General features: G+C 37.0%; 1 protein-coding gene across 1 annotated transcript in view; it reads right to left on the reverse strand.

Moving 5' to 3' along the window:
- The window catches only part of pdzd8 (PDZ domain containing 8), a 60622-nt gene extending 58594 nt beyond the window's left edge, over positions 1 to 2028 (reverse strand). The window contains exon 1 of the mRNA XM_088917192.1: positions 1023 to 2028. Within this exon, the coding sequence (XP_088773318.1) occupies positions 1023 to 1894 (872 nt within the window). The 5' untranslated portion in view covers positions 1895 to 2028. The remainder of the gene's footprint in view (positions 1 to 1022) is intronic.
- Between the last annotated feature and the right edge of the window lie 18907 nt (positions 2029 to 20935).

Consider the following 20935-nt stretch of genomic DNA (forward strand, 5'->3'; position numbering starts at 1 on the left):
CTAAAGTTGGTTACCTTCCTCTAGAGCAAGATGTAAAGAACAACACTCTTACTGTTCCATGTACCTTTCAAAAAATAAAACTTGAAAACAGGTTTTCTGAAAGATTTCCTGTCCTGGCCTTTCTTTTCTTAAGCCCTGAGAATGTGCAAACCTTCTACTTCGACACTCCTTTGTTTGTAGGAGACTGTAAATAGTAAAAGGCAAGAAGTCACGTTCTGTTCCTCCACTCAGGGGTTTCCACAAAGTAATCACCTGAAATCTTACATGTAAAGACAACAGGTGCTCTGATTCCGACCATTCCTTTAATCCTGCGACAAGAGCCAGTTAAGCACGTTTTTGTGCACTGAACTGACGAAAGAAAGTTCGCACCGCATGCGTGCTTTATTCTTAAATTGAATATTCGGACAACTTCACTGCCTTTTAAACCATGAAAGGCTGGCAGCTTGAGGTTTTGGGGGCTGGACAGGTTTTCCGTTCCAGTTTCAGGCCCTTAAAAGTTTAGATGTGTCTCTGTTCTGTTCCCATATATTTCTTAAAAGGCCGGACGATTATGATGCAGTACAAAAAAAAGAATCGACTTTTTAGCCTAGCTGCATTACAAAGTGACAAATACTACTGAGCTATGAACAGCCGCAGTATGTGTCATCGCCTATGTAGAGATTAAAACATTCTCCATAGCTATATAAAATACTGCACTGTTTATATTAAGAGATTGATAGATACAGGTGTGAATAAAATCATATGCATAAGTAAAAATCTGTTACACTACATTAGAAATTCAGACGTTTTACGATGCTTCTAAAATACAATTAATCGCTCTTTACCGAGCTGTAGACCCAAGTGCAAAATAACCCCACCGTTGACGTGCATTACCGACAGCATCTTTTCTGCAATATCAATTCTTAAAACTGTCGCTGTGCTAGCAAATAAAACACCAAAGAAATCCCAGTAAGGCTAAAGGGACTGACGAAAGAGACAGCTGACAACCCCCCCTACGGTAGGAAGCAAAGGGGCACGTTTACCTGATTTTATAATTTGGTAAAGTGTGCTTCTTTTTGATGACTCGCTTCAGCTGGTTCACAATGATGGAGGTGAGCTGGGGCAGCGGTCTGCCTTCGAACTGCGACTTCACCTCGAAATCGATCAGCGGGTCTTCGAGGAACGAGAACGACCAGTGGGTGAAGGGCAAGCGGGTGAACTGCAGCCTCAGCCGCCCGACCACCCGGGTCATCTTGACGAACAGGTAGGCGGATTTTCCAAAGACAAGGTCTACGTCGATAGCCAGGTGGAACCCGCCGTTATATTCCAGATCCACCTCGAAATTAAGGTCCTCCGGCATGCCATCTTCATTGCAAGACACGGGCTTCATAAGTTTCGCTGTCTTGAAGACGGGCAACGAATTGCCCAAAGAAATGTCCCGAAGACTAAGTCCCTCTAACAGCCGCCCTGCTGTCTTGGTCAGGAGCAGCTCCTCGAACTCTACCTTGATCTTTTTGGTGACCCAGTGTCTAACCAAAGGGGTGTCTCGTAGCTCTCTGAACAGGAACAAAAATATTGCATTGAGAAAATTGCACGTCTCGGGTTTGGAAGTGTGGGCAGAATCGTCCTGCTGCCGCGGCGGCTGTTTAGGACTACTGCTGGGAAGCGCTCCTTCCTGCTGCCTGGAAAGAGCAATGCCGTCTTGTTGTTTGGATGCCGCGTTTTCTGGCTGCTGCTGCCCAGATTCGGCATGTTTGTTATTAAAGTAATCCTTCAATGCGGGATCGGGCACTGTTTTGACATATTGCACTGTCCTAGCTGTGGGTTCGGGGCTTCTCCGGTACAATAACAAGAACTGTAACAGCAAAGTAGCAATGGCCCCCAGAAAAGCCGAAATAAATATTAGGTAAATCATCTTAACCCAGCTCGCCTTGTTGCTGTGTTCATTTTAAAACGCCTCCATGATCCCCGAACTGCCGTGTTTAAAGAAAGCAAGTTCCACCTGGACGCTCACAAAGCTGCCATATCATCTGCTTCTTTCCTGGGAATGCAGGCTCCTTCACTGATTGGGCCGACGTGCCTCGCGTCACCACAAAAGAGCCGTGCGTGGTGACGATGTCTGCTGTAGAGTGCATGACCCCGAGCTGTGGAGCTCAGTCAAGTACGGATTTGCAAAGTCACAATCTGTTCCTCAGCAGTAGGATTTTATTTATCACTGTATTGGGTGACACATCGAGTTATTTACAAGAGGTGTGGGGTTCCAATTGGAGGCTGCTTGTAGTTTCCTGTAAAAACCTGGCAGCAAGGAAACTAAAGTTGTGTTTAATATTTTCAGAACAAAAACGTCTAATGTAGACAGAAGAATATTGGACAGTTATGCTGCTAGCAATGTAAAATGAGCAAGAGAGCCATGGAAGGGGTCTATTAAGTGTGCAGTTTCAAAACCTCATTTTTCTAACATTGGTTGTTGTAGATAATTTAGCATTGTCTGCCATGTGAGTTTGAAATAACATGTTAAGGGAAGATAAAAGTAAGCCTTCCATCTGTGCAAGCAGAGGTTGTTCTTTAATTGTACTGATCTGGTTTTGTTTTAAAGATAATTTGATAAAATGCTTTGGCTTCACAACTAATGTTGTGTTTCCATTGCTGTAGTGTGGCATTCAATTGTGTTTTAATTACCAGTGCTTCCAACTGGAGCAAAAATGTTAATTAGGTTTTCTTATATTTGACTTCATAACTGCTTAGGGTTCACTTACAGTATGTTTCAGCACTCTAAGGGTGTTATCACAAATGTTAACCCCAATCAAAGACACTTCTGGGGTTTATGAAAAAAACAATCACAGCACATCAGTGAAATTAAGAACAGCTTATTTATTCTGACATTCATAATACGGAGGGAATTAGCAGAATTTTTACTAGGTAAAGAACAACACGTTACTAAAAACAATCACATCATTTTAGTCACACAACTGTGTAAACTGAATGGACGTTAATGTGTGGATGAAGAGCCTGCTGTATGCAGTCTTTCAAACTTGGCCATGCTACACCTCTACCATGTCATTGACCAGAAACGAAATGTTACAATGCACTTAAAATGATTCAAAGGGAAATAGTATAAAAGACTATAAAGCAGAAATGCCAAATGTTATTGAAACTGCCATTCCAGTACACTGTCCAGGGAATAGTTATTTTTATTACCCTGCAGAGTCCTTTCACTGTTAATGCAGAAAACAAGCTGTGTCTAGTTTTGGGTCACAGATCTAGAGGGATCTCTTCTAACAGAGTAATATTTTAGCTATACCTATGTTATATAAAATATAAAAAAACTTTAGCTTTCAGGTCTTTGTTCACTGGTGGGTAGAGTCTCATCGAAAACCGGGAGAGTCACTGCACAGCATTCAGCAGTCAGCAATCTGCTGGTCTAACCACCCAGTTATGTTTCAACAGTGATACTCTTTGTAAAGTATAGGCTGAAGGAGGCTTTTAAAAATATTTTGTTTGGACACCCATTCTGGTGGTATCTTTGGATTCTTTTACACAGAACACCACATGACATTCTCATCTTATCCGCTGTTTGTATCTTTAGGCAGATATATCCTTTTAAACAAAACGTTGTTTGTTTGTTGTACTATAACTAAAATATGCACTGTCAAAGATTGTCAACTAGGGCAATGCATATCTCTAGGGGTACTTTAGAGATTTGTTCTTTTATGATGCCTTAACTCTACCGAATCACAAAACCAATTACATAAGGTAAAATCACAAACTTTGTATGAAATAAAAGTAATAACTAAAACATTCATTAGGTTTCCACTTACTGTTTAAATAATAGCTATAATGATCACACAATGATAAATACATGTTGTACAGTTCTGTCTTCAGATACAGAATTTGTCATTAAAGACTTGGGTCCCATTATTAAAGAATTTTGAAGGGGCTCCTAAGTGACTTAAGCAGCAAACATTCTCATTCAGACTGCAGGCTAAGCCTTTATATACCTACAAGATGTCCTCTTCAGCCTTTCATTGTACTTGTCAAGATGTAATTTGTTAATTATTTGGTTAGACAGGAAAAGGCCATACTTCTATTGAAGTGCAATGTGTTTTGGCCAAAAAACATTCCGTGGTGACTTTATACTGAATCAACTGCAACATTTCAAGCATCTGCAGAAGAGAACCTAGAGAAATAGTATTGTCTGGTTGAGAAAACAGTTGAATTATGTTAAATATATTCTACACAGGAATGGTGTTCTGTCCAGGGTGTAGTTTCATTGGGTACCTGATCATGACCTGACCAGGAATAAATTGCTTTAGGGATGGGAAAAATCTAATCATTTAAAAACACTGTAGTGCCCACGCGGGACTCTTTACCTATGCGTGCGCAAGGCGGGCTAGGAACAGCGCCTGGGTGGCGGGACCAGTGGGACCAGACGGTATATAAGGGGGCGGGGGCTGTGACGTGGCCTCTTTCCCCTTTTTCCTCTTGTGTGAGAACGTTGTGTAAGACTGTCCATGCAATGTCCTTGCGTGTAACCCTGTACAAGCATGTGGTCAATAAATGTGTTACCACCGCACTCTAGAGCTGTGTCGGCGTGCTCCATTCAGTACCGAACCCGGTGGTCTCCACACCTTTTAACACTGCTATGATTATTTCTGTCTTTGAGATGATAATGCTGAAAAACAGGCAATTCTTTTCATTCTGTATTTAAAATATCTGAGAGCCCTCTCATACAGTAGGTGTCCACAGAAGCATGTCTACGAATATAAAAACAAACCTCAGGCTTTGTGCAATAGCAGTTATTTCATATCAGAATCTTCAAGTGTACCTCTTTGTAACAATATTACAGCTTGAGGTCTAGAACCAGGATCTCCCCCCTCTCCTGTGCTGTCACATCCATGTAATTAACCGAGCTGATTTCCCTATGGTGCTGTCAAAATAAACTTTCTTAGGCTCCTTGTTCCATTCATGGGGTTTCAGAACTGCTGGTACAGACACAGACCACTGCTGACACCTAGGAATCCTAGAAAGGTTACTCTGAACTGTTAGTTTCACCCTTGTGCACTATACTCCAAAGGTTGTCTCTTACTTTCTCCTGCATTCACTTACATTTAACTTACATTCACCAACATGACTTACATTGATCTCCAGGAAAAAACAAACAAGGCACCAATAATTCTGTCTTTTTATTACTCAAAAGCAAAGTCGTATTTTAAATTTTAATTCTGTTCTTAATCTTAATTCTGTTTAACATTAAGTTCAGGCATCCATGCAAATCCTTTACAAATGTTCTTAAAATCAATTTTGTGATATTCCCTGCTCCGCTGTCACACTGATCTTTTCAGTATAGCAGATGTTAGTAAAAATGCATTATCTTTATACATATATATGTCTTGTTTAATTTAATTGTACAGTACCCTTATTTCCAGCGACTGTGCACTAAGTGGACACCCTACATGCTTAGCACTGTGTACTTGTATTGTTGGGTTTATATTTTGTATTACTTCCTCTTCCAGTTAAGAGTGGAGAGGTGAAAAAAAGAGGCAGTGGGATGTAAAATCAACCAACCATACTGTTTCTGTTCTTGTCTTGTTAAATGAATGTACAGTATACCTCATTCCAGGAATAATGAAAACCTGGTTAACACCTACCCTTATACCAGAATGCACAGCTTGTCTGTGACCTGGAATTACTTGTGCAAAATAACTGTTGGCTGGAAAGGATGAGGAACGACTTGCTTTTTTTAATTCAGAGTTGCCATTTTATATTGTACCCACCCAATTCGGAATAGCCAATTATACGTTTTTCACATCGAGGCTCACGGCTATAGTTCCTGAGATGGCACACGAGGGAAGGAGAAAACATAGTCAGACTCCTCTGACCCCCAACCTTCAAACAGTTCATCTTTTAACATGTCACAGGCACTGCTGTTTACCAATGAAATGTGTGGTCCCTGCTGAAGGTCTGGCTCCCCAAGAGAGAAAAGTATATCAATGTGTTTTCCAAGCCTAAGTGCCCACTTGATTGGAAGTTTGTAAATCTCTCTTTAAATGTGTGCAGATATGACAGTCTACATGTGCCCTTGGAACCACACCATCTCCTGAAAGGAGTCAGGATTGAGTTAGACACTCAAAATTCTCAGGCTGCTGGGAGCAACGGCTATTACCAATGCTGTACCCAATATCAAAGCTCAAGCAAATCCCGGTATGTGAAATTGCATAATGAATAAATGCCATCATGCCTAGAGCAGTGTCTGCTTCAAGGATGGTGGTCCCACATCTGAAGGACATAAGGTTATGAACATTTTTTCTGTTAATCTCAGCGAAAGTGCACAGAAAACAATTATCTGCCTTGAAATACACACAGCGGAGCTTCCAAGGCATTAAAACACTCCATGTGAGGTGGCTGGTGGACCATTCCCACAATACCTGGTGCCTTTCAATCTTGTTTCAAGAACATGGGGACCTACCTCAAAAACAGCATTTAGAAAAGGCCTTTTCCTTCAGAGTCAAATACACTTAGACTTTAGGATCACACAATGGAAAAGTCCAACACTTTAGCAGGCTCCCGTGTTTCAAGAAAGCCATTTGCTTAAGAGCCACATGTGGGGAGGTAATGCTTCCAACCTGGTGAATTGATTCATGGGGAAAGATTGCACATGCCTCATTAATTCATAATTCCCTGAGGAACAGGCACTGATGTGGTGCAACAAAGGTGACTGGATTTCCCATACGATGACACAGACCACGCCGATACCTTATACTGCTAATAGCTAATACCATAATGGATTTGGCTAGCTATTACCATAATGGTATGTAGTGAGGTAGGCAAGCCCACATAATGTCCATCCATTCATAAGCAGAAAATCACTTATTTCTACTGAGGGACACAACAACAGAACAGGCAACAGGGTGTGACACACAAATGTTGATTTGTAAATTTACATATCATAGAACATAAAGATTATACTCACTCAGTCTCACCAGTCTGTTGAAATGAAGTCTATGCAGAAAAGGAAAGGTATGTGCTTGGCATGTATGGAGCATGGGATAAATAGCACTTACTGTATATGAAGGGAACACAAATATTACAAACATCTATTATATTCTTTTTAGTTGTATATGTAGCTTGGAGTGGAAAGACTATCAGAAATTATTATTCAGCTCCTGGAGACCCTTTCATTTCCAGTGTTGTATCATACAAAACTGCCTCGTTGTACTGATGCCAATATGCTATTTTATTAACACAGCTTGGAGGAAATTGTGCATGCTCCAGCTGAGGCTCTAAAATATACATCCTTCCTACAGTGAAGACACAAAGTAGTGGTTTGATTTTCTGACCTCTTTATATAAGTTATATGCCACTGTATGATATGTTAATGAATGATTAGTAAAGTAATAACAATGAATCAAATGAAATTTGAAAATTGAGTTCCCAGGTGGTTATATCAAGGACCCATTTGAAATATCTTTTTTTTTCAGTACAACATAGGTTAGCTGGGCTTGCATTTGACAGTTACTCACGTAACAGGGAATCCTTTGGCTTGCCAGGTATGCAAAGTCATGTGAAAGATTTTTATGTCTTACCTGCAATGCTCCAGTTTTCATGCAAGTGCTTTGGGCCTGGAAAGCAAGTAAGAACCAGATTGGCTGACAAACACATAATTCTGAGGATATCCTCATCCTCGTATACTAGTTACTAAGAATATAATAATGATAATGAACAAGCAGAGAGCATTTGGCCCATCTGAATCATGTTTTTAGTTAGTCACTACAGTTATTGATCCAAGGATCTCAGCCCTTTGTTTCTGAAGGAAGCCAGGGTATCGGCTTCAACAACATGGCTGGATAGCTTAACCTGTACTCCCCCAAAATTGTGTGTAAGGTGTAATATTTGTGTGCGTCAGCAGTGAAACTGCATGTTGATTGGTGGAGGGCTGAGCGGGGAATAACGTTTACTCAGGGTCACAGGTTATAGTGAATATAGGAGCTAACGGGTTCGGAGTTACAGGTGAAATAAAGAGTTTGTTCGAGTGTCACATCGTCGTCCTGGGTTGTTAATTTCTACACTATACGTGTACGAGAAACAAGACATAAGGATATCCCCCATGTTCTCAGTTATAGGTGCACTGCCACATAGTTTCCATCTGTCCTCTGGTTCATGTTTCACTGGTCGTTTTGAAGAAGTCTGCTGGGATGACTTTGTCAAATCCCTTAAAATGTTGAGTACTTGTATCAGGTCACCTCATACTCTTTACTGTTAAAGACTAAAAAGGTTCAGCTGTTTCAACCTGTCTGGTTCCTGTTCTTGGGACTGAATCCAAAGCAATAATATCATAGAATACACAATATTCTGAATGGAGCCTTACTGGTGTATTATACAATTTTAATGCAGCATACTTTGATTTAGATTCTATGTTTTTTTACCATATAACTTAACATTTTATTTTCTTTTTTTATTTCTTCCCCAACATTGTCTAGAAGATGTAAATAATGTTTCAGCATAAGTATTTTCATAAGTATTTCAATAGGTAGCCTCTTCTACCTCAGTGTTTCCCATTTTTATATTTATATTTCACATTTTTACTACCTGCTTGCAAAACCCTGCACTTGTCTACATTAAACATTGTCTGCTGGGTGTTTTCCTAGTCTCAACTTTTATCTAAATCTTTTAGAATTTCATGAGCTGCATCTAGAGTGTTAACTTATTAGAATTATTACAGAATTAATCTTTTATGAGTGATTTTATCAAAAGCTTTCCGAAAATCTAAACACATCATATCATATGCTCTGTGTGTATCCATTACTATTCTTGCTTGTTCAAAGAACTGTAACAGGTCGGTCAGGCAAGACATACCTTTTCTAAGTTCAAGTTGGCTATTCTCTCAGATCTTATTTCCATATATGTGATCCTCTAGTTTAGTTCAAATAATTATTACCATAACCTTAAACATATTGTAGGTCCCACATTGGCAAGATTCCAGCCCATGGGTACCTAATATGTCTTGAGCTACCGTTAGGAGAGTTGTGTCAATGGCTTTTGAATAGCATCTCATTTCTGGTTAATGAATGTGAACATAAAACTTACTATATAATGGATTGACGCTCCAACTGAGAAGATGTAATTAGTATGACAGGAATCTATATTAGAACCACCATTCTTCTTCATTTCTAACATGGATCTCCACTTAACAAGACTTAGGTGGTTATGTTGACACTTAATTTTCATCGTACCAACAATGTAGGCAATTGATAAACAGACACACACAATGTTAGGTTATGTAATTAAGAAAAGAATATAATCCAGGGGAATTTTGTTAAAATGGCGCAGTGTACTGTTATGACACCATTTAGAATACTGTAAATTTGTATCACTATTTTACAAAAAGCGTTGCTGCTCTGGATTCAGTCCAGGAACACTTTTTAATTCATAAATGTTTTTAAAAATGATGTATACCTGCTTTTTCTTTGTTAAAAGTACTTTTAGTTACAGTTCATCAAGTGTATGAAGAAATGTAGAGGCTATGGTGCACAAAAGCTTGCAGCCCACAAGATAATATATAAAAGGGAGGAAAAGTATTTTCACAGGCTGTGTTAAGGTGATTTATTGTCCATGATCTGTGCCTTCTAGTGCTGAAAGGTGTTATCTCAAATTTTATTAAATTGCACTTTCATATCAGCAAATTGAGCTTGAGTTTCAGAATCTCTCACCATTTCCTGACAAATGTCAGCTGTTTTACAAAGAACATGGCTTGAAATGAACTCCTCTGTAGTTATTATGTTGGCAGAGGCGCAGCACTTGAATAAAGTTCAAATCAGAATGAGAATGTTATACTCAGGGGAGCTGAATTATGAATTAATGAAACATTAAAATATAATTATTAAAGTTATTAACTAGAAGTATCACTTGTCTATTGAAAAGGACACTGATTGTCTAAAATACACAATAATTTAAAACTGATTTATACAAATTAAACACCACCAAAACCCAGACACCAAAAGCAGATTATTTAAGATTGAAAGTATTTGTACCCACCTTGGATGGTGAGCTGTGCTTGGAACCCTGTCTCATTGATATCACATTGTCCAGATCTTAACAACTTACTACAGACCCTACAGGGTTGGTTGTCATTTGCAGTGACACTTTTTCTTGTAAGCCCGATAGGTTTACAAGGTTTTCTGCTTTTCTAGTTTGTGCTGTCTATACAGCATTCATCATCACCATCAGATCATATTTTGGATAAGAATTGTTTGGATAATAATGCAGTTCCATTCCATAGGATGCACATATCTTGTCATAACAGAACCACATATATATTTTTGGAATTTTGCAGTTACTAGCAAACAAAAAGTTTTCTTTGAATGAACTCAGCTCCAAAAGGTCTAAAGTGAGTTTTAATGGAGCACAGTTTTCTTGGACTTGGATGTATCATTCCAAGTCGATTATGTGTATACATTTATTGTGATGCATAACTAATTATAATATATTAATATATGGCATAATTAGTATAATACATTTAAACACAATGGTAAAAGTGTAATAAGGTTATGGGTTTAGACATCATTTGCAGAGTTTTAGGAATATTTTGGGGATACTTGTAGTCAGATCTCCATCAAAGTAAACATTTAGGCTTTAACAGAGATAACTTTTCATCTTACGCTGTAAGTATTTTGAGGGCTTGATTTTTAGAATAAATTTAGTATCATATCTAATAACAGCAAGAACCTCAAGTGGGGTCTAAGGCAAACTTTCAAGCAAGCTACAAACATCACTCAATCTTAATTTAAGCATCTGAAACACAAATTTAATACTGGTTAAACTTTATGTTTTATGGTTTTCCTAACCTTAACGCTAGCTCAATCCAAACACCATCTCAACAGAAAATACCTCCTAAAGAAATATTACTTAACAACCTGGAAAATTTAATCCGAAATCGAAAGGTTCACAAAACATTTGAACTATACAATATTAACATTTTGATTACTTCAGCTCAATTTTAGACTCATTTCATTAAAGTATTATTCTTGTTTTAACAATGATTCATTTCGGTTTCACATCAACTTTTGAGGACTTTTTATTTAGAGTAGATTTAATATCGCGCGTAAAAGCAGGAAACTCACATTAGGTCCAAATCTGATAATTTAAATATTTATAACACAATTGTGACACTAGCTGAACTCAAAGATTTATTTTTCATAACTCTAACCCAAACTCAGCTGAAACCCTATTTTACAGTTTAGCACTGTCTAAAAACTAGTTTGAGTTTCAATACAGACAACACTTTTTAGACAAGAAATAACATTAAACGTCAATTCAATCAGTCCTCATGGTGGTAAAGTGGCATTTGATTGTGGAATATTAACAATTTGATAATGATGTATTCATATATTCACAGCCATCTTAGTACACTGGTTTTACAAAACTATAGCTCGGTAAATTGGGGCTGGCTTCGACTATAGTATACTTAACAGAGAAGGTACAATAGTAATCTCTTGGACAGTGTAATATGAGGATCTGTCCAAGAGATTACTATTGTACCTTCTCTGTTAAGTGTATTTCAACAAGTGCCCACAAGATGGAGATATACACCATGTTATGTTTGGGGCAGAATTCCAATTTCTACTACAAATTTGAATTAAAAATAAAAGAGAGATAAATGAGAGATGCTACTAGCTAAAAGAGGTAAGCATAAAAGGAATAGCTTGTTTACAAAGAAGTACAAAGCGATGTCAATATTGTAGATTTCCTGGAATGCTGCTGTATTTACGACTTCGAGCTCCGTTTAAAAAACACAGAATATTAAAACAGAAACAGAAATTTGGTTACTTTTGTATATTGTATTTTATGGTTTCATGTTCTGCTAAAAGCAATTTCTTGAAAACAAATTATTACATATTTCCATATAGCACCAAAAAGCCCTTCATTATTTATAAGCCTATTAATACTGCAAGGAGCTCCCGGGTGCTTATCTTTTCGGCGCCTTTCTGCATCTCCCAAGTGCTCAGGTAACCTGATTAAGGTAACTTACTTAGATATTCACAGGGGACCCATTATATAACAGATCTGCAAAAACAGACTTATGTTTCAAAAGATATCAGCCCGAGAATTTTTACACAATATTTTTTCCCGTATAATTGATCTGTCATTTTCGATGTAATGTTTTTATTAACAATGTTAAATTAAAGACTTACTGAATTTACAATTGAAAAAAAAAACTTGGATTGCTGACTTGCTTTTAACTTCGATACTCACAGTTTTGACTGTGGTTCGGATTTATATATTTTCTATTTCATTGTGCATAGAAGTTACACTAAACTTTTATGATTCCGAACTATCTTATCGCAAGCCGATACCGAGTTACCTTCTCTTTTCAACAGACTTTAGTGTTGTAAGTCGGTTTTTTGGAGCTGGATATCGTGTCGTGTCGCCACTTTTACGAAACCAAAGCATGTTATTTAAAGGGACGACAGAGACTTAAAGAGACGCGAGTCTTATTCAACGAATATATTTACTGCTACATTCAGGTAACTAGAAAGTTTACATAATATGCGTAGTTGGAAGACTTCATTTAAAGCTTAAATATTGTACGACTAATAGTTTTTTTCCCACTTCAATTAATACTTTATGGAGGTATATAAATCATGCAATATTTGCTTTATTCTATGGGCTATTAGAAGGTCGGGGCATTTCCTAGCGCTTAGCTCTTAGGGGTCATGATTTATCCATCCTCTCTGGTCCTAAAGTCAACACTCCACATCATGCCATCTTCTGTAGCAACAACGGCAGGACTATTTTAAAATAAACTGAGATGCTGACTAGAAGTTTCAATTGTCAAGTTTTGCTGGGCAAATTGAAGTGTTGTTTTCGACCCAGTTTCTAGAAAGTCTTCACTGAACCTTTGATTTTCTTGGAACCAAGGTGATTCTCTTAAAATAAGAGTGTTTAATAGCAGATTAACAACAATATTAGAACAAACATGCTAAAGTCTTCCTCATCTTGCATACAACCGTCTGCTTCAAATCACTATACTCTTAGAGCTGCAAATACCCCAAAATAGTGATATACTTCGGTAGGATTACTTTTCTTTTCAATAGAAAAAAACGGAACAGAAGTCTTGTCCAGGTTTGCAGTTCAGATTATGTTACAGATAAATGCCTAATCTCTTTAAAAAAGCATCTTGTCTGTCAAAATAAGGCTTGGTAACACTTCATATACCTACACTTACTTAGTCCTCAAAGTGATAATTATGTTAAGATAAGCCTCAAGTTTTTGTCACTTCAAATCCATTTCTGATACGCATTAAAAGTAAATTTAAATAACGGTCTCTCGGCAGCTTCCTACAGTCTAATTCACTTGAGCCTTTTGGAATGCCCTTGCTATTGTCGACCGTGTTTAAAAGGGAAAATCCACTTAGTTTACTGGTTAAAGGTTTTTTGAATAGCCTGAGGTAGGGCTCCCATGAAGTCAGATAGTTTGCTTTCTCAATTCCCACGCTGAAGGTTATGAACTCTTAAACTGGATTAGTCCCATCGATCTGAATACGTTTCGCTTTGTAAAGTCTATCTCTTACATCTTAGGTCATCAAATGTAAACTTTGTTTGACCTTTTCAAAAGACAAATGGAATTTCTGCGAGCACTTGCTTCTACTGCAAAGGTGTTTCGTCGCATATGAAAGCCAATTAATAGTTACAGCCATTGATGGTCTGTGCGCAATTAACTGTGTAACACAGCACTAAGATCATCAGAATTCTGGATTTTGAAGTTCAAAGTAGACCATTGGTTTTTTACTTCATAATTCCCATCAGTTCCCCATGTATTGGCCAGAATGAGGTAGGTCCCACTCAATGCTAATATTATTATAATGGAAAGTATGCAGATATCCGTCTTACCATGAATAGGGTTGGTGGCTGGAAGTTATCAGTTATTTGTTCTTTCAAATAAGAAAAAATATCAAAACACTTCAAAAGTATTTACCTAATTTGTTATGTAATTTACAAATTGTATCTTTACATAATTAAGTTCAATACTTGCAATTAAAGTACAATTTCTACGCACTGTGGATCGATTTGCTATATTTAATCGATTCTTAAGAATTTATAAACACAGGGCAATGACTCGGATCAGTTTGATTAGTTTTTGCGCACCTCTTCGGTACGACTAAATAATATGTTGTTAATCACAGGTGACTTGGCGTAAGATTTATGACATTTTGAATTGTGGATATTAAAAATAATATTTCTGGAACTGTGTAAACAAAATATATGCAAATACTACAAATTAAATCAAATTATCTTGTAATATTATCTCGTCATATCGTTGTAACAGTGGAAAACTCAAGTACAAACCATACATATAGGAAACAACATATAATCAATTGTAGTTCTTTATAAGAAAGGTCTTAAACTGTGCTTAAAACGTTTGATCGTCAGAGAGTGACACAGCTAAGGGTAATGTTGAAGGCGCCGCAATATGATAATCTTACTGGGGGAGGCGCGGAAGATGAGTTTTTCCGAATTAACCTACTGTAACAGTTCCTTGCAAAACTTAACGGGCTTACTTGAAAATGTCACAGAGAATGTCCCAATATAAACGTTGAAATTAATAAAAGTACATCATGAAACTTATTCTCATTTGTCTTATATGATAGATGGTGGACGTAATGATTAAAACTCATCAGGACGTCTTTGATTACCGAGTTTAATCTATGGCTGTTTAGGAGAAACTTTGTTATTCCGAAATATTTCATCACATTCTGTTTATAAATACACGCAATATAAAGGACATAATTCAAGAAACGTTTATCCTTTTGATAATCTGCAAGCGGTTTAAAATCATGTTCACTAATAAACACGTGATAGAAAACACCAAATAACATAAATAACATACGTATTCAGTCATTATATAAGTTTATATATAACATTAACACGTATCTGATTTACTTTGCCAGGTGCTTCTACTAAGAAATACTAAGAACTTCGTCGAATACTGTGTGGATGAGACGGGGCAGATCTAACATCTTAAATCCAGGCTACAATTAACGGCAGGTTATATTTTATACAAATCATTATAGAACTACACTTACGACTGCAGTTATAGTTAATAGGGTATTCAAATATTCTTGCGATCACCGAAGAAGTGTTTTTAACTGGAACTTTGTATGGCTGTGGCCCAACACAGCCCTAAATTGGACACAGGAGAGAAGATAAAATACGCAGCGCAGGAAGTGCTTGCTCAGGGCGAAATTAAACAGCTGGCCCCATTGTGCTGCTTGGGCTGCGGGCTGAACGACTTTTTGGGAGAAAAAGGAAAAGAAAAAAACTCGAAGCAGTGGGACAGAAAACAGATGTTAATAATTACTATACATGAAAGAAGCACAGAGGCAAGTGACGAAAAAGAAATTGTTCCGAAACATCTATGATTGTGTAAAACACAGATATCAGGAATATTAATGAACCTCAGCATCTGCATCCAAGAGTTTGAGGGACGCAATATCAACTCACCAAAGTATGGAGACTTTTAAATTGTAGAAGAGAGCCAAACAGGCGCCATCGATCTTACTAAAATGTTAATATCTGAAGCTGAACAGAAAAAAAAACTGTTAAAAAGAAAGAGGGTTTAAAATAAATGCAACTGTTTCAGAAGCATGTGGTTTCGCTGCAGTTGTCATTGGGCAGCTTCTCCACATTGGAAATCAAGAGGCGGCTTGGCACATTATGTAGTTTAGCAAGATGCGTAGCTATGAATATCAGCTATCAGCAAAAGAAACCGGTTAAAATAGAACCCGTATTGGCTTATCATACATATTAAACATTTTTAATATAAAGAAGTGTTTTTCTTCTGGTTTATCTTCCTTGAATTCTTGACAACGTGTCGGAAACTACTCCTGTAAAGATTTCCTTAAAGCAGAATGAGAAAACGTGCAGGATAAATGTATGTTGAGCCATAACGTTGTACTAACAGGCTCAGAAAGCACAGACCAAGCCACCTCTTCTCCATTTCATTTTGCTAGCAGTAACGAAAACTAATTTACTTGCGCGGATAGATCATTCGAAATATCAATGACTTAACAGAAAAGGAAAATTAAACAGAACATGAAGTTCTCAGTGAGGTGCAATCAACACGACAAGCGTCTCTCCCAGTGTATGGGTGAGGGCAGGTGTAAGCGCCTTTAACCGGCGCTATACTCTCATGAAGCAGTGCGCCACTGTACAGTAAGTACTTAACTGAAGACTTAACTGAAGGGGCACTGTGAGCACTTCACTGAAGCGCACCGCTCAGTATTGCCGGAAAGCTTTTGGGCGAGTGACGTGTTCGCTGCTTTCAAAGGAGAGAAATAAGACGAGGCGCAATTCGACTTATTGATCCAACTACCCTGCAGCCCCAAAACATTCTGCACCGCATTCTAAAAAGCACGAATATTTCAACACTGAAGCTCACGCCGGAGTTCAATAGAAGTTTCGATACAATAGACAATAGCGACAATAGAGTGAGGTTCGAGTTATTGTATGATGAAAGTTTTGAGAAATAGACTTACAGGAAAGCTAATATTGCAATTTGATTCCGATTGTAAAAGGCAAACAAAAAACTTTTTTTTTGCTATAAAATAACCTCATATATAGGAGTTATAAGCCTTCAAAACATTCAAAACTGAATGCCGCTCTGGTGGCACAATAAGTATTTACTCTCGACTCCATGCAATCAACCTACTATATACTGTACATCCAGCCAGTGGAAATAACTAGGCTATAAACTAATAATACGTGTTCTCTGTTGTGATTACGTTTATCATATTGATCGATATTATCTGGAAATCGTTTAGGTCTATAAGCTCGTTGTCTAAGCTACTGTATGTACAATATAGTTTAATCTGCCACCGTATATTTTCGTAATAATTTGCTGTTGTAAATGGGTGATGTGTTGCTCTAAGAAGGCTAAGTCTTTAGTACTTAAGGGAAGAGTGAAAGTTCAACAAATTTACCATTTTCTATTAACATGGAACGATAAACAACTGCATCTGTATCGGTTTGGGTCCAAATGAGAAAGTCACACGAGCACAAGTCCAGTTTGCAGCCGACAAGGAAATAAAGCAGGTGTAGTGATGGCCGCTGTACAATAAGAATAGATTTTTGTATTGAATCATTTTTGGAGAAACAAAATAGTCATACCCAACCGTTCATTGAAAGTTAACCTTAAAAACAATTCTAAATCCAAAATCTAATTTACGCATTGTAGAACTGATATTCAAGTCTAGGTTTGGAATAGGCTTGCAGAAGCACTCTAACATTTCTTCGCCAACTAGATAAGACTTTATTGATTGGAACTATTGGAAATTCTGTAATAATACTGTGTGGCGGGGTTTTATAAAGAATTTGAGATAAACGATCCATATTCTTCTTTACTACCATAACCAAAGAGTAACATCTTTATTCTGCCACGCGCCTTCAATTGAATTAAGAAGTAAAGCGAGCTATACTCCGGCGGCTCCGCCAGGGTTCCAATGTTTAGAGATCTCAGATGGATATAATTCAAAATGTGTTACTAAAATTGTCACACGTACTCCATTTTACTGTAAAACAGACTAGTAGTACACCGCTTCGTGAACCCCAAAGCTCCGACGTTTCATTGATTTCCATTTTCTATGACGGTAATAAATTCCTAGTCGACCCAAACATTCTTTGAAAGAAATGAGCAAGACAAGCGAGGTCACCGAAAAGGTAACACGTGCTTGCCATAACCCTTTCGTTATTGAGACCACATGTTTCTTTTAGGGGTGCAAACATTCATGTGTGTTTAAATATATTATTACACAGTCATGCCTTTTAACTGCTGTAATATCACCAGGTGGAAGGCGAAGCTGCTAATTGTAACAAATGGCAGACTTGCGCCGCATGTTGTATAAGGATATCTGTGTGCTTGTATTGCTTAATGAATGATTGTATTTATTTGTGGATCTTAGTATCACGACGCAATAAAGGTCAAACAGGCAAGATAAGACAGTACCTTAAATTCTGAAATTAACTCGGAAATTAGAAAGTATTTTTCGAGACAGCAGAGACCAAAACTTAGTCACAAAGTTAGAAAATGTGTCTTTGTGGAATCAAAAAGAATAAGACTATATAAAAGAGTTAGGGATTTGAGCTGAACTCCAATGGCATTTAAGATAGACAGATGTAGAATGTATTCCTAGACTTTCTTTCCTTTCTTTCTTAAGTAACATTAGGAATTATACTAACTGCTAATCTTTCAAACCAGTTCAGAGAGGAACGATTCGTGTGTTGCGAGTGTCCGAAAAGTAGAGCTGAATAAAATACAATCCTCCTGTTTTCCATACGATTATAGGCAATATATAATTTTAAAGATCAGTTAACATCTACCTAGATTTTATAGACTGCATTTATCATAAACATGGAATGATCAATCAACACAAAACTTTGATTCCACTTAGTGGTACAGTAGGCATATTTCTTTGCCGTTTCAACGGGAATCCGTACGTACTTTTAAAGATGAATTTATCTAGCAAACTTTAGTGCTTCACTTCAATTCCTCATTAAACCCTCAGTTGTGGCTAATAAGTGTCGCGAGCACCTTACTTATTAAAACAAACTTTAAACTGTTTAAGAACTTTATTTTATAATGCAATTATTTTATATAACACAGTAAAGGATGATTTGAGATAACCTATTAAAAAATACTCGACAATTACAAAGAAAAAATATGTTCAAACCTTTGAAAAGTAACAGATATCATGCCTGCGGTAACATAAGACTTTCAATCAGAAATCTATTATTTTGTTGAAATTAGTATTAACAATCACAGTAATACTGTATCCCTTAGTTCTATTTGTGCTGTATGGATTATTCATAAAATTATATCGTAAAGCAACAAGATTTCGGAATTTGTGAAGGAAGTGACAAAGGATATAGATTTATCAAAAAAGAAAACATAATTGAGATAGAAATGTTAAAATTAAAAGACTGTTACTAGGCTACTGATACTGCGCTGTTATCGTTAATGTCAATATCACCATTGTTTTCTGTCGTGCTAATGTAGAAGCGGATTAACTGGCAAATTATTTTTCAGGAACTGAACACAATATAGCATAATATAGTATAATATATAACATAATATTTTAGATTAAAAGTCTAGTAAATAGTCGGATCATTATTCTTTTCAAAATGTCTACCTGTGCCTTCAATTGGCGCTGTATTCCAGTTATAGGGCTGACCCCATCATTGGGACTGCAATGGTCGTTTCTACGTAAACGTTAGGTAGATCTAAACGATAGATCTAACATCTTTTAGAATGAATGAAAGTTATCAGACACAAAAGAGCGCATAACAATTGATAAATAAGCAATATTATATAGTTAAAAAAATGCGTTTTAATGGAAATAAATAGTCTAATAAAAGGAGACTTCTTATTCTTCTGCTATATTATGTGTCGTTATCAGTGGAATGCTTTAAAACCATGTGTGGTATATGAAAACGTCCGATCTTTCTTCAGAACTCCAAAGAAACACAACGGACATACAATAGCATCATCATGGATGCATTCGCTTTGCTATTGAATGAATGCATTAGTTTAGCATTTTTAAGTAAGTGTTTAGCATTGCAATAGCAAAAGTATTGTATAATAATTTGCACTACCTTTTCATACAAATGGCCATATTAAAAATTGAGAAAATCAATCTTTTAATGTATTTTATAGTTGAAATATTGTTATTTTTGTGATACCCTTCAGTGCTCAACTGTTACAGCACTATAACACAACATGAACATGAGCAATATACTATGAGTCTCAGATAATGACCTATACTCCTGAGAAGTTCAAGGTAAAATAATTAGTTTTTTAAGAGAAATACATAAATGAAAGTTAAAATGCACTGGGCTACAGTTCATAGACCTGTTATTTACTGATGCTGTGCGTGTTAAAGTCGTTCTTCACATCTGATTTGAAAGTTATACCGTTCAGAAATTAGCAAACTGGCACCTATTTGTCATAAAACACTTCAGGAAAAAAAACATTTTATGTTTTTCATACGACCTAATCCTCCAGAGGATCGCTACGAAACTGGATCTTCCTGGTCCTTTCACATGAGTCCCGTTCTTAAGTTTCGGAGAACAATTATAAAGTATGTTTCGCACAACGAAAACATGAGAGAGTTTATCGTGCCTCTCCTCCTTCATTGAAATAATTAAAATACCACGAGTGACTGTTGTGAATTAATCCCGTGTTATAGGGCTATTCTTTACACAACTTATTAAAATTATTAGTATTAGTATTAGTATATTGTTCAGTTATTTTCCTCATGGTGGAGATAAATTGTCTCAGCAGGGGTTTCTTTTAACAGGTGCTCACCGAGCTTTGCACAGCTTCAGCCGACATATGCGTGCAAAACGTGAAAATTAAACTTGGCATGTTTAATACACAGACACCTTTTGTTCTTATTCGAAATGTTATCACATTTGACCTCCTTGCATGTGAAATGGGCTGTCTTTTTATTTCTAAGTATTCAATATTGTTTTCGGACCATTCAAGGTTGATCCCTGACTTGGTATAGCGGACAGAAACTTGAAAGCCCAGTACTTTAGTACACACACCCTCGCTAGATAATTCTGAACTGTCTGAATTCCTATAGGACAGAAGGCACTTGGTACATTGCTTTTATAATGCAACAGACAACAAAGAACTGAATTAGAGACTAAATCAAATGCATCTTCAGTGCTGATGGTGTTTTTTTGCTTACAAGATGTGTCTTACCTCTTCTAGTTCGGAAGTGTCCAAAGGGAGAGAGAGAGGAAGGGAGTAAAAATGTGTCTAGTCTGAACCAGGCAGATGCTACAAAGTCTATTAACTACTTGTTACTACAAGGTCTTCTGCTCTTATTACAATTGGGTGTTATGAATGAGCACTGTATACTATCAATATCGCTCCAAACTGAAGAAACTACTTTGAGTCT

The sequence above is a fragment of the Atractosteus spatula genome, chromosome 5 (genome assembly GCF_055471065.1).
Source record: "Atractosteus spatula isolate fAtrSpa1 chromosome 5, fAtrSpa1.hap1, whole genome shotgun sequence".
Classification (NCBI taxonomy): Eukaryota; Metazoa; Chordata; class Actinopteri; order Semionotiformes; family Lepisosteidae; genus Atractosteus; species Atractosteus spatula.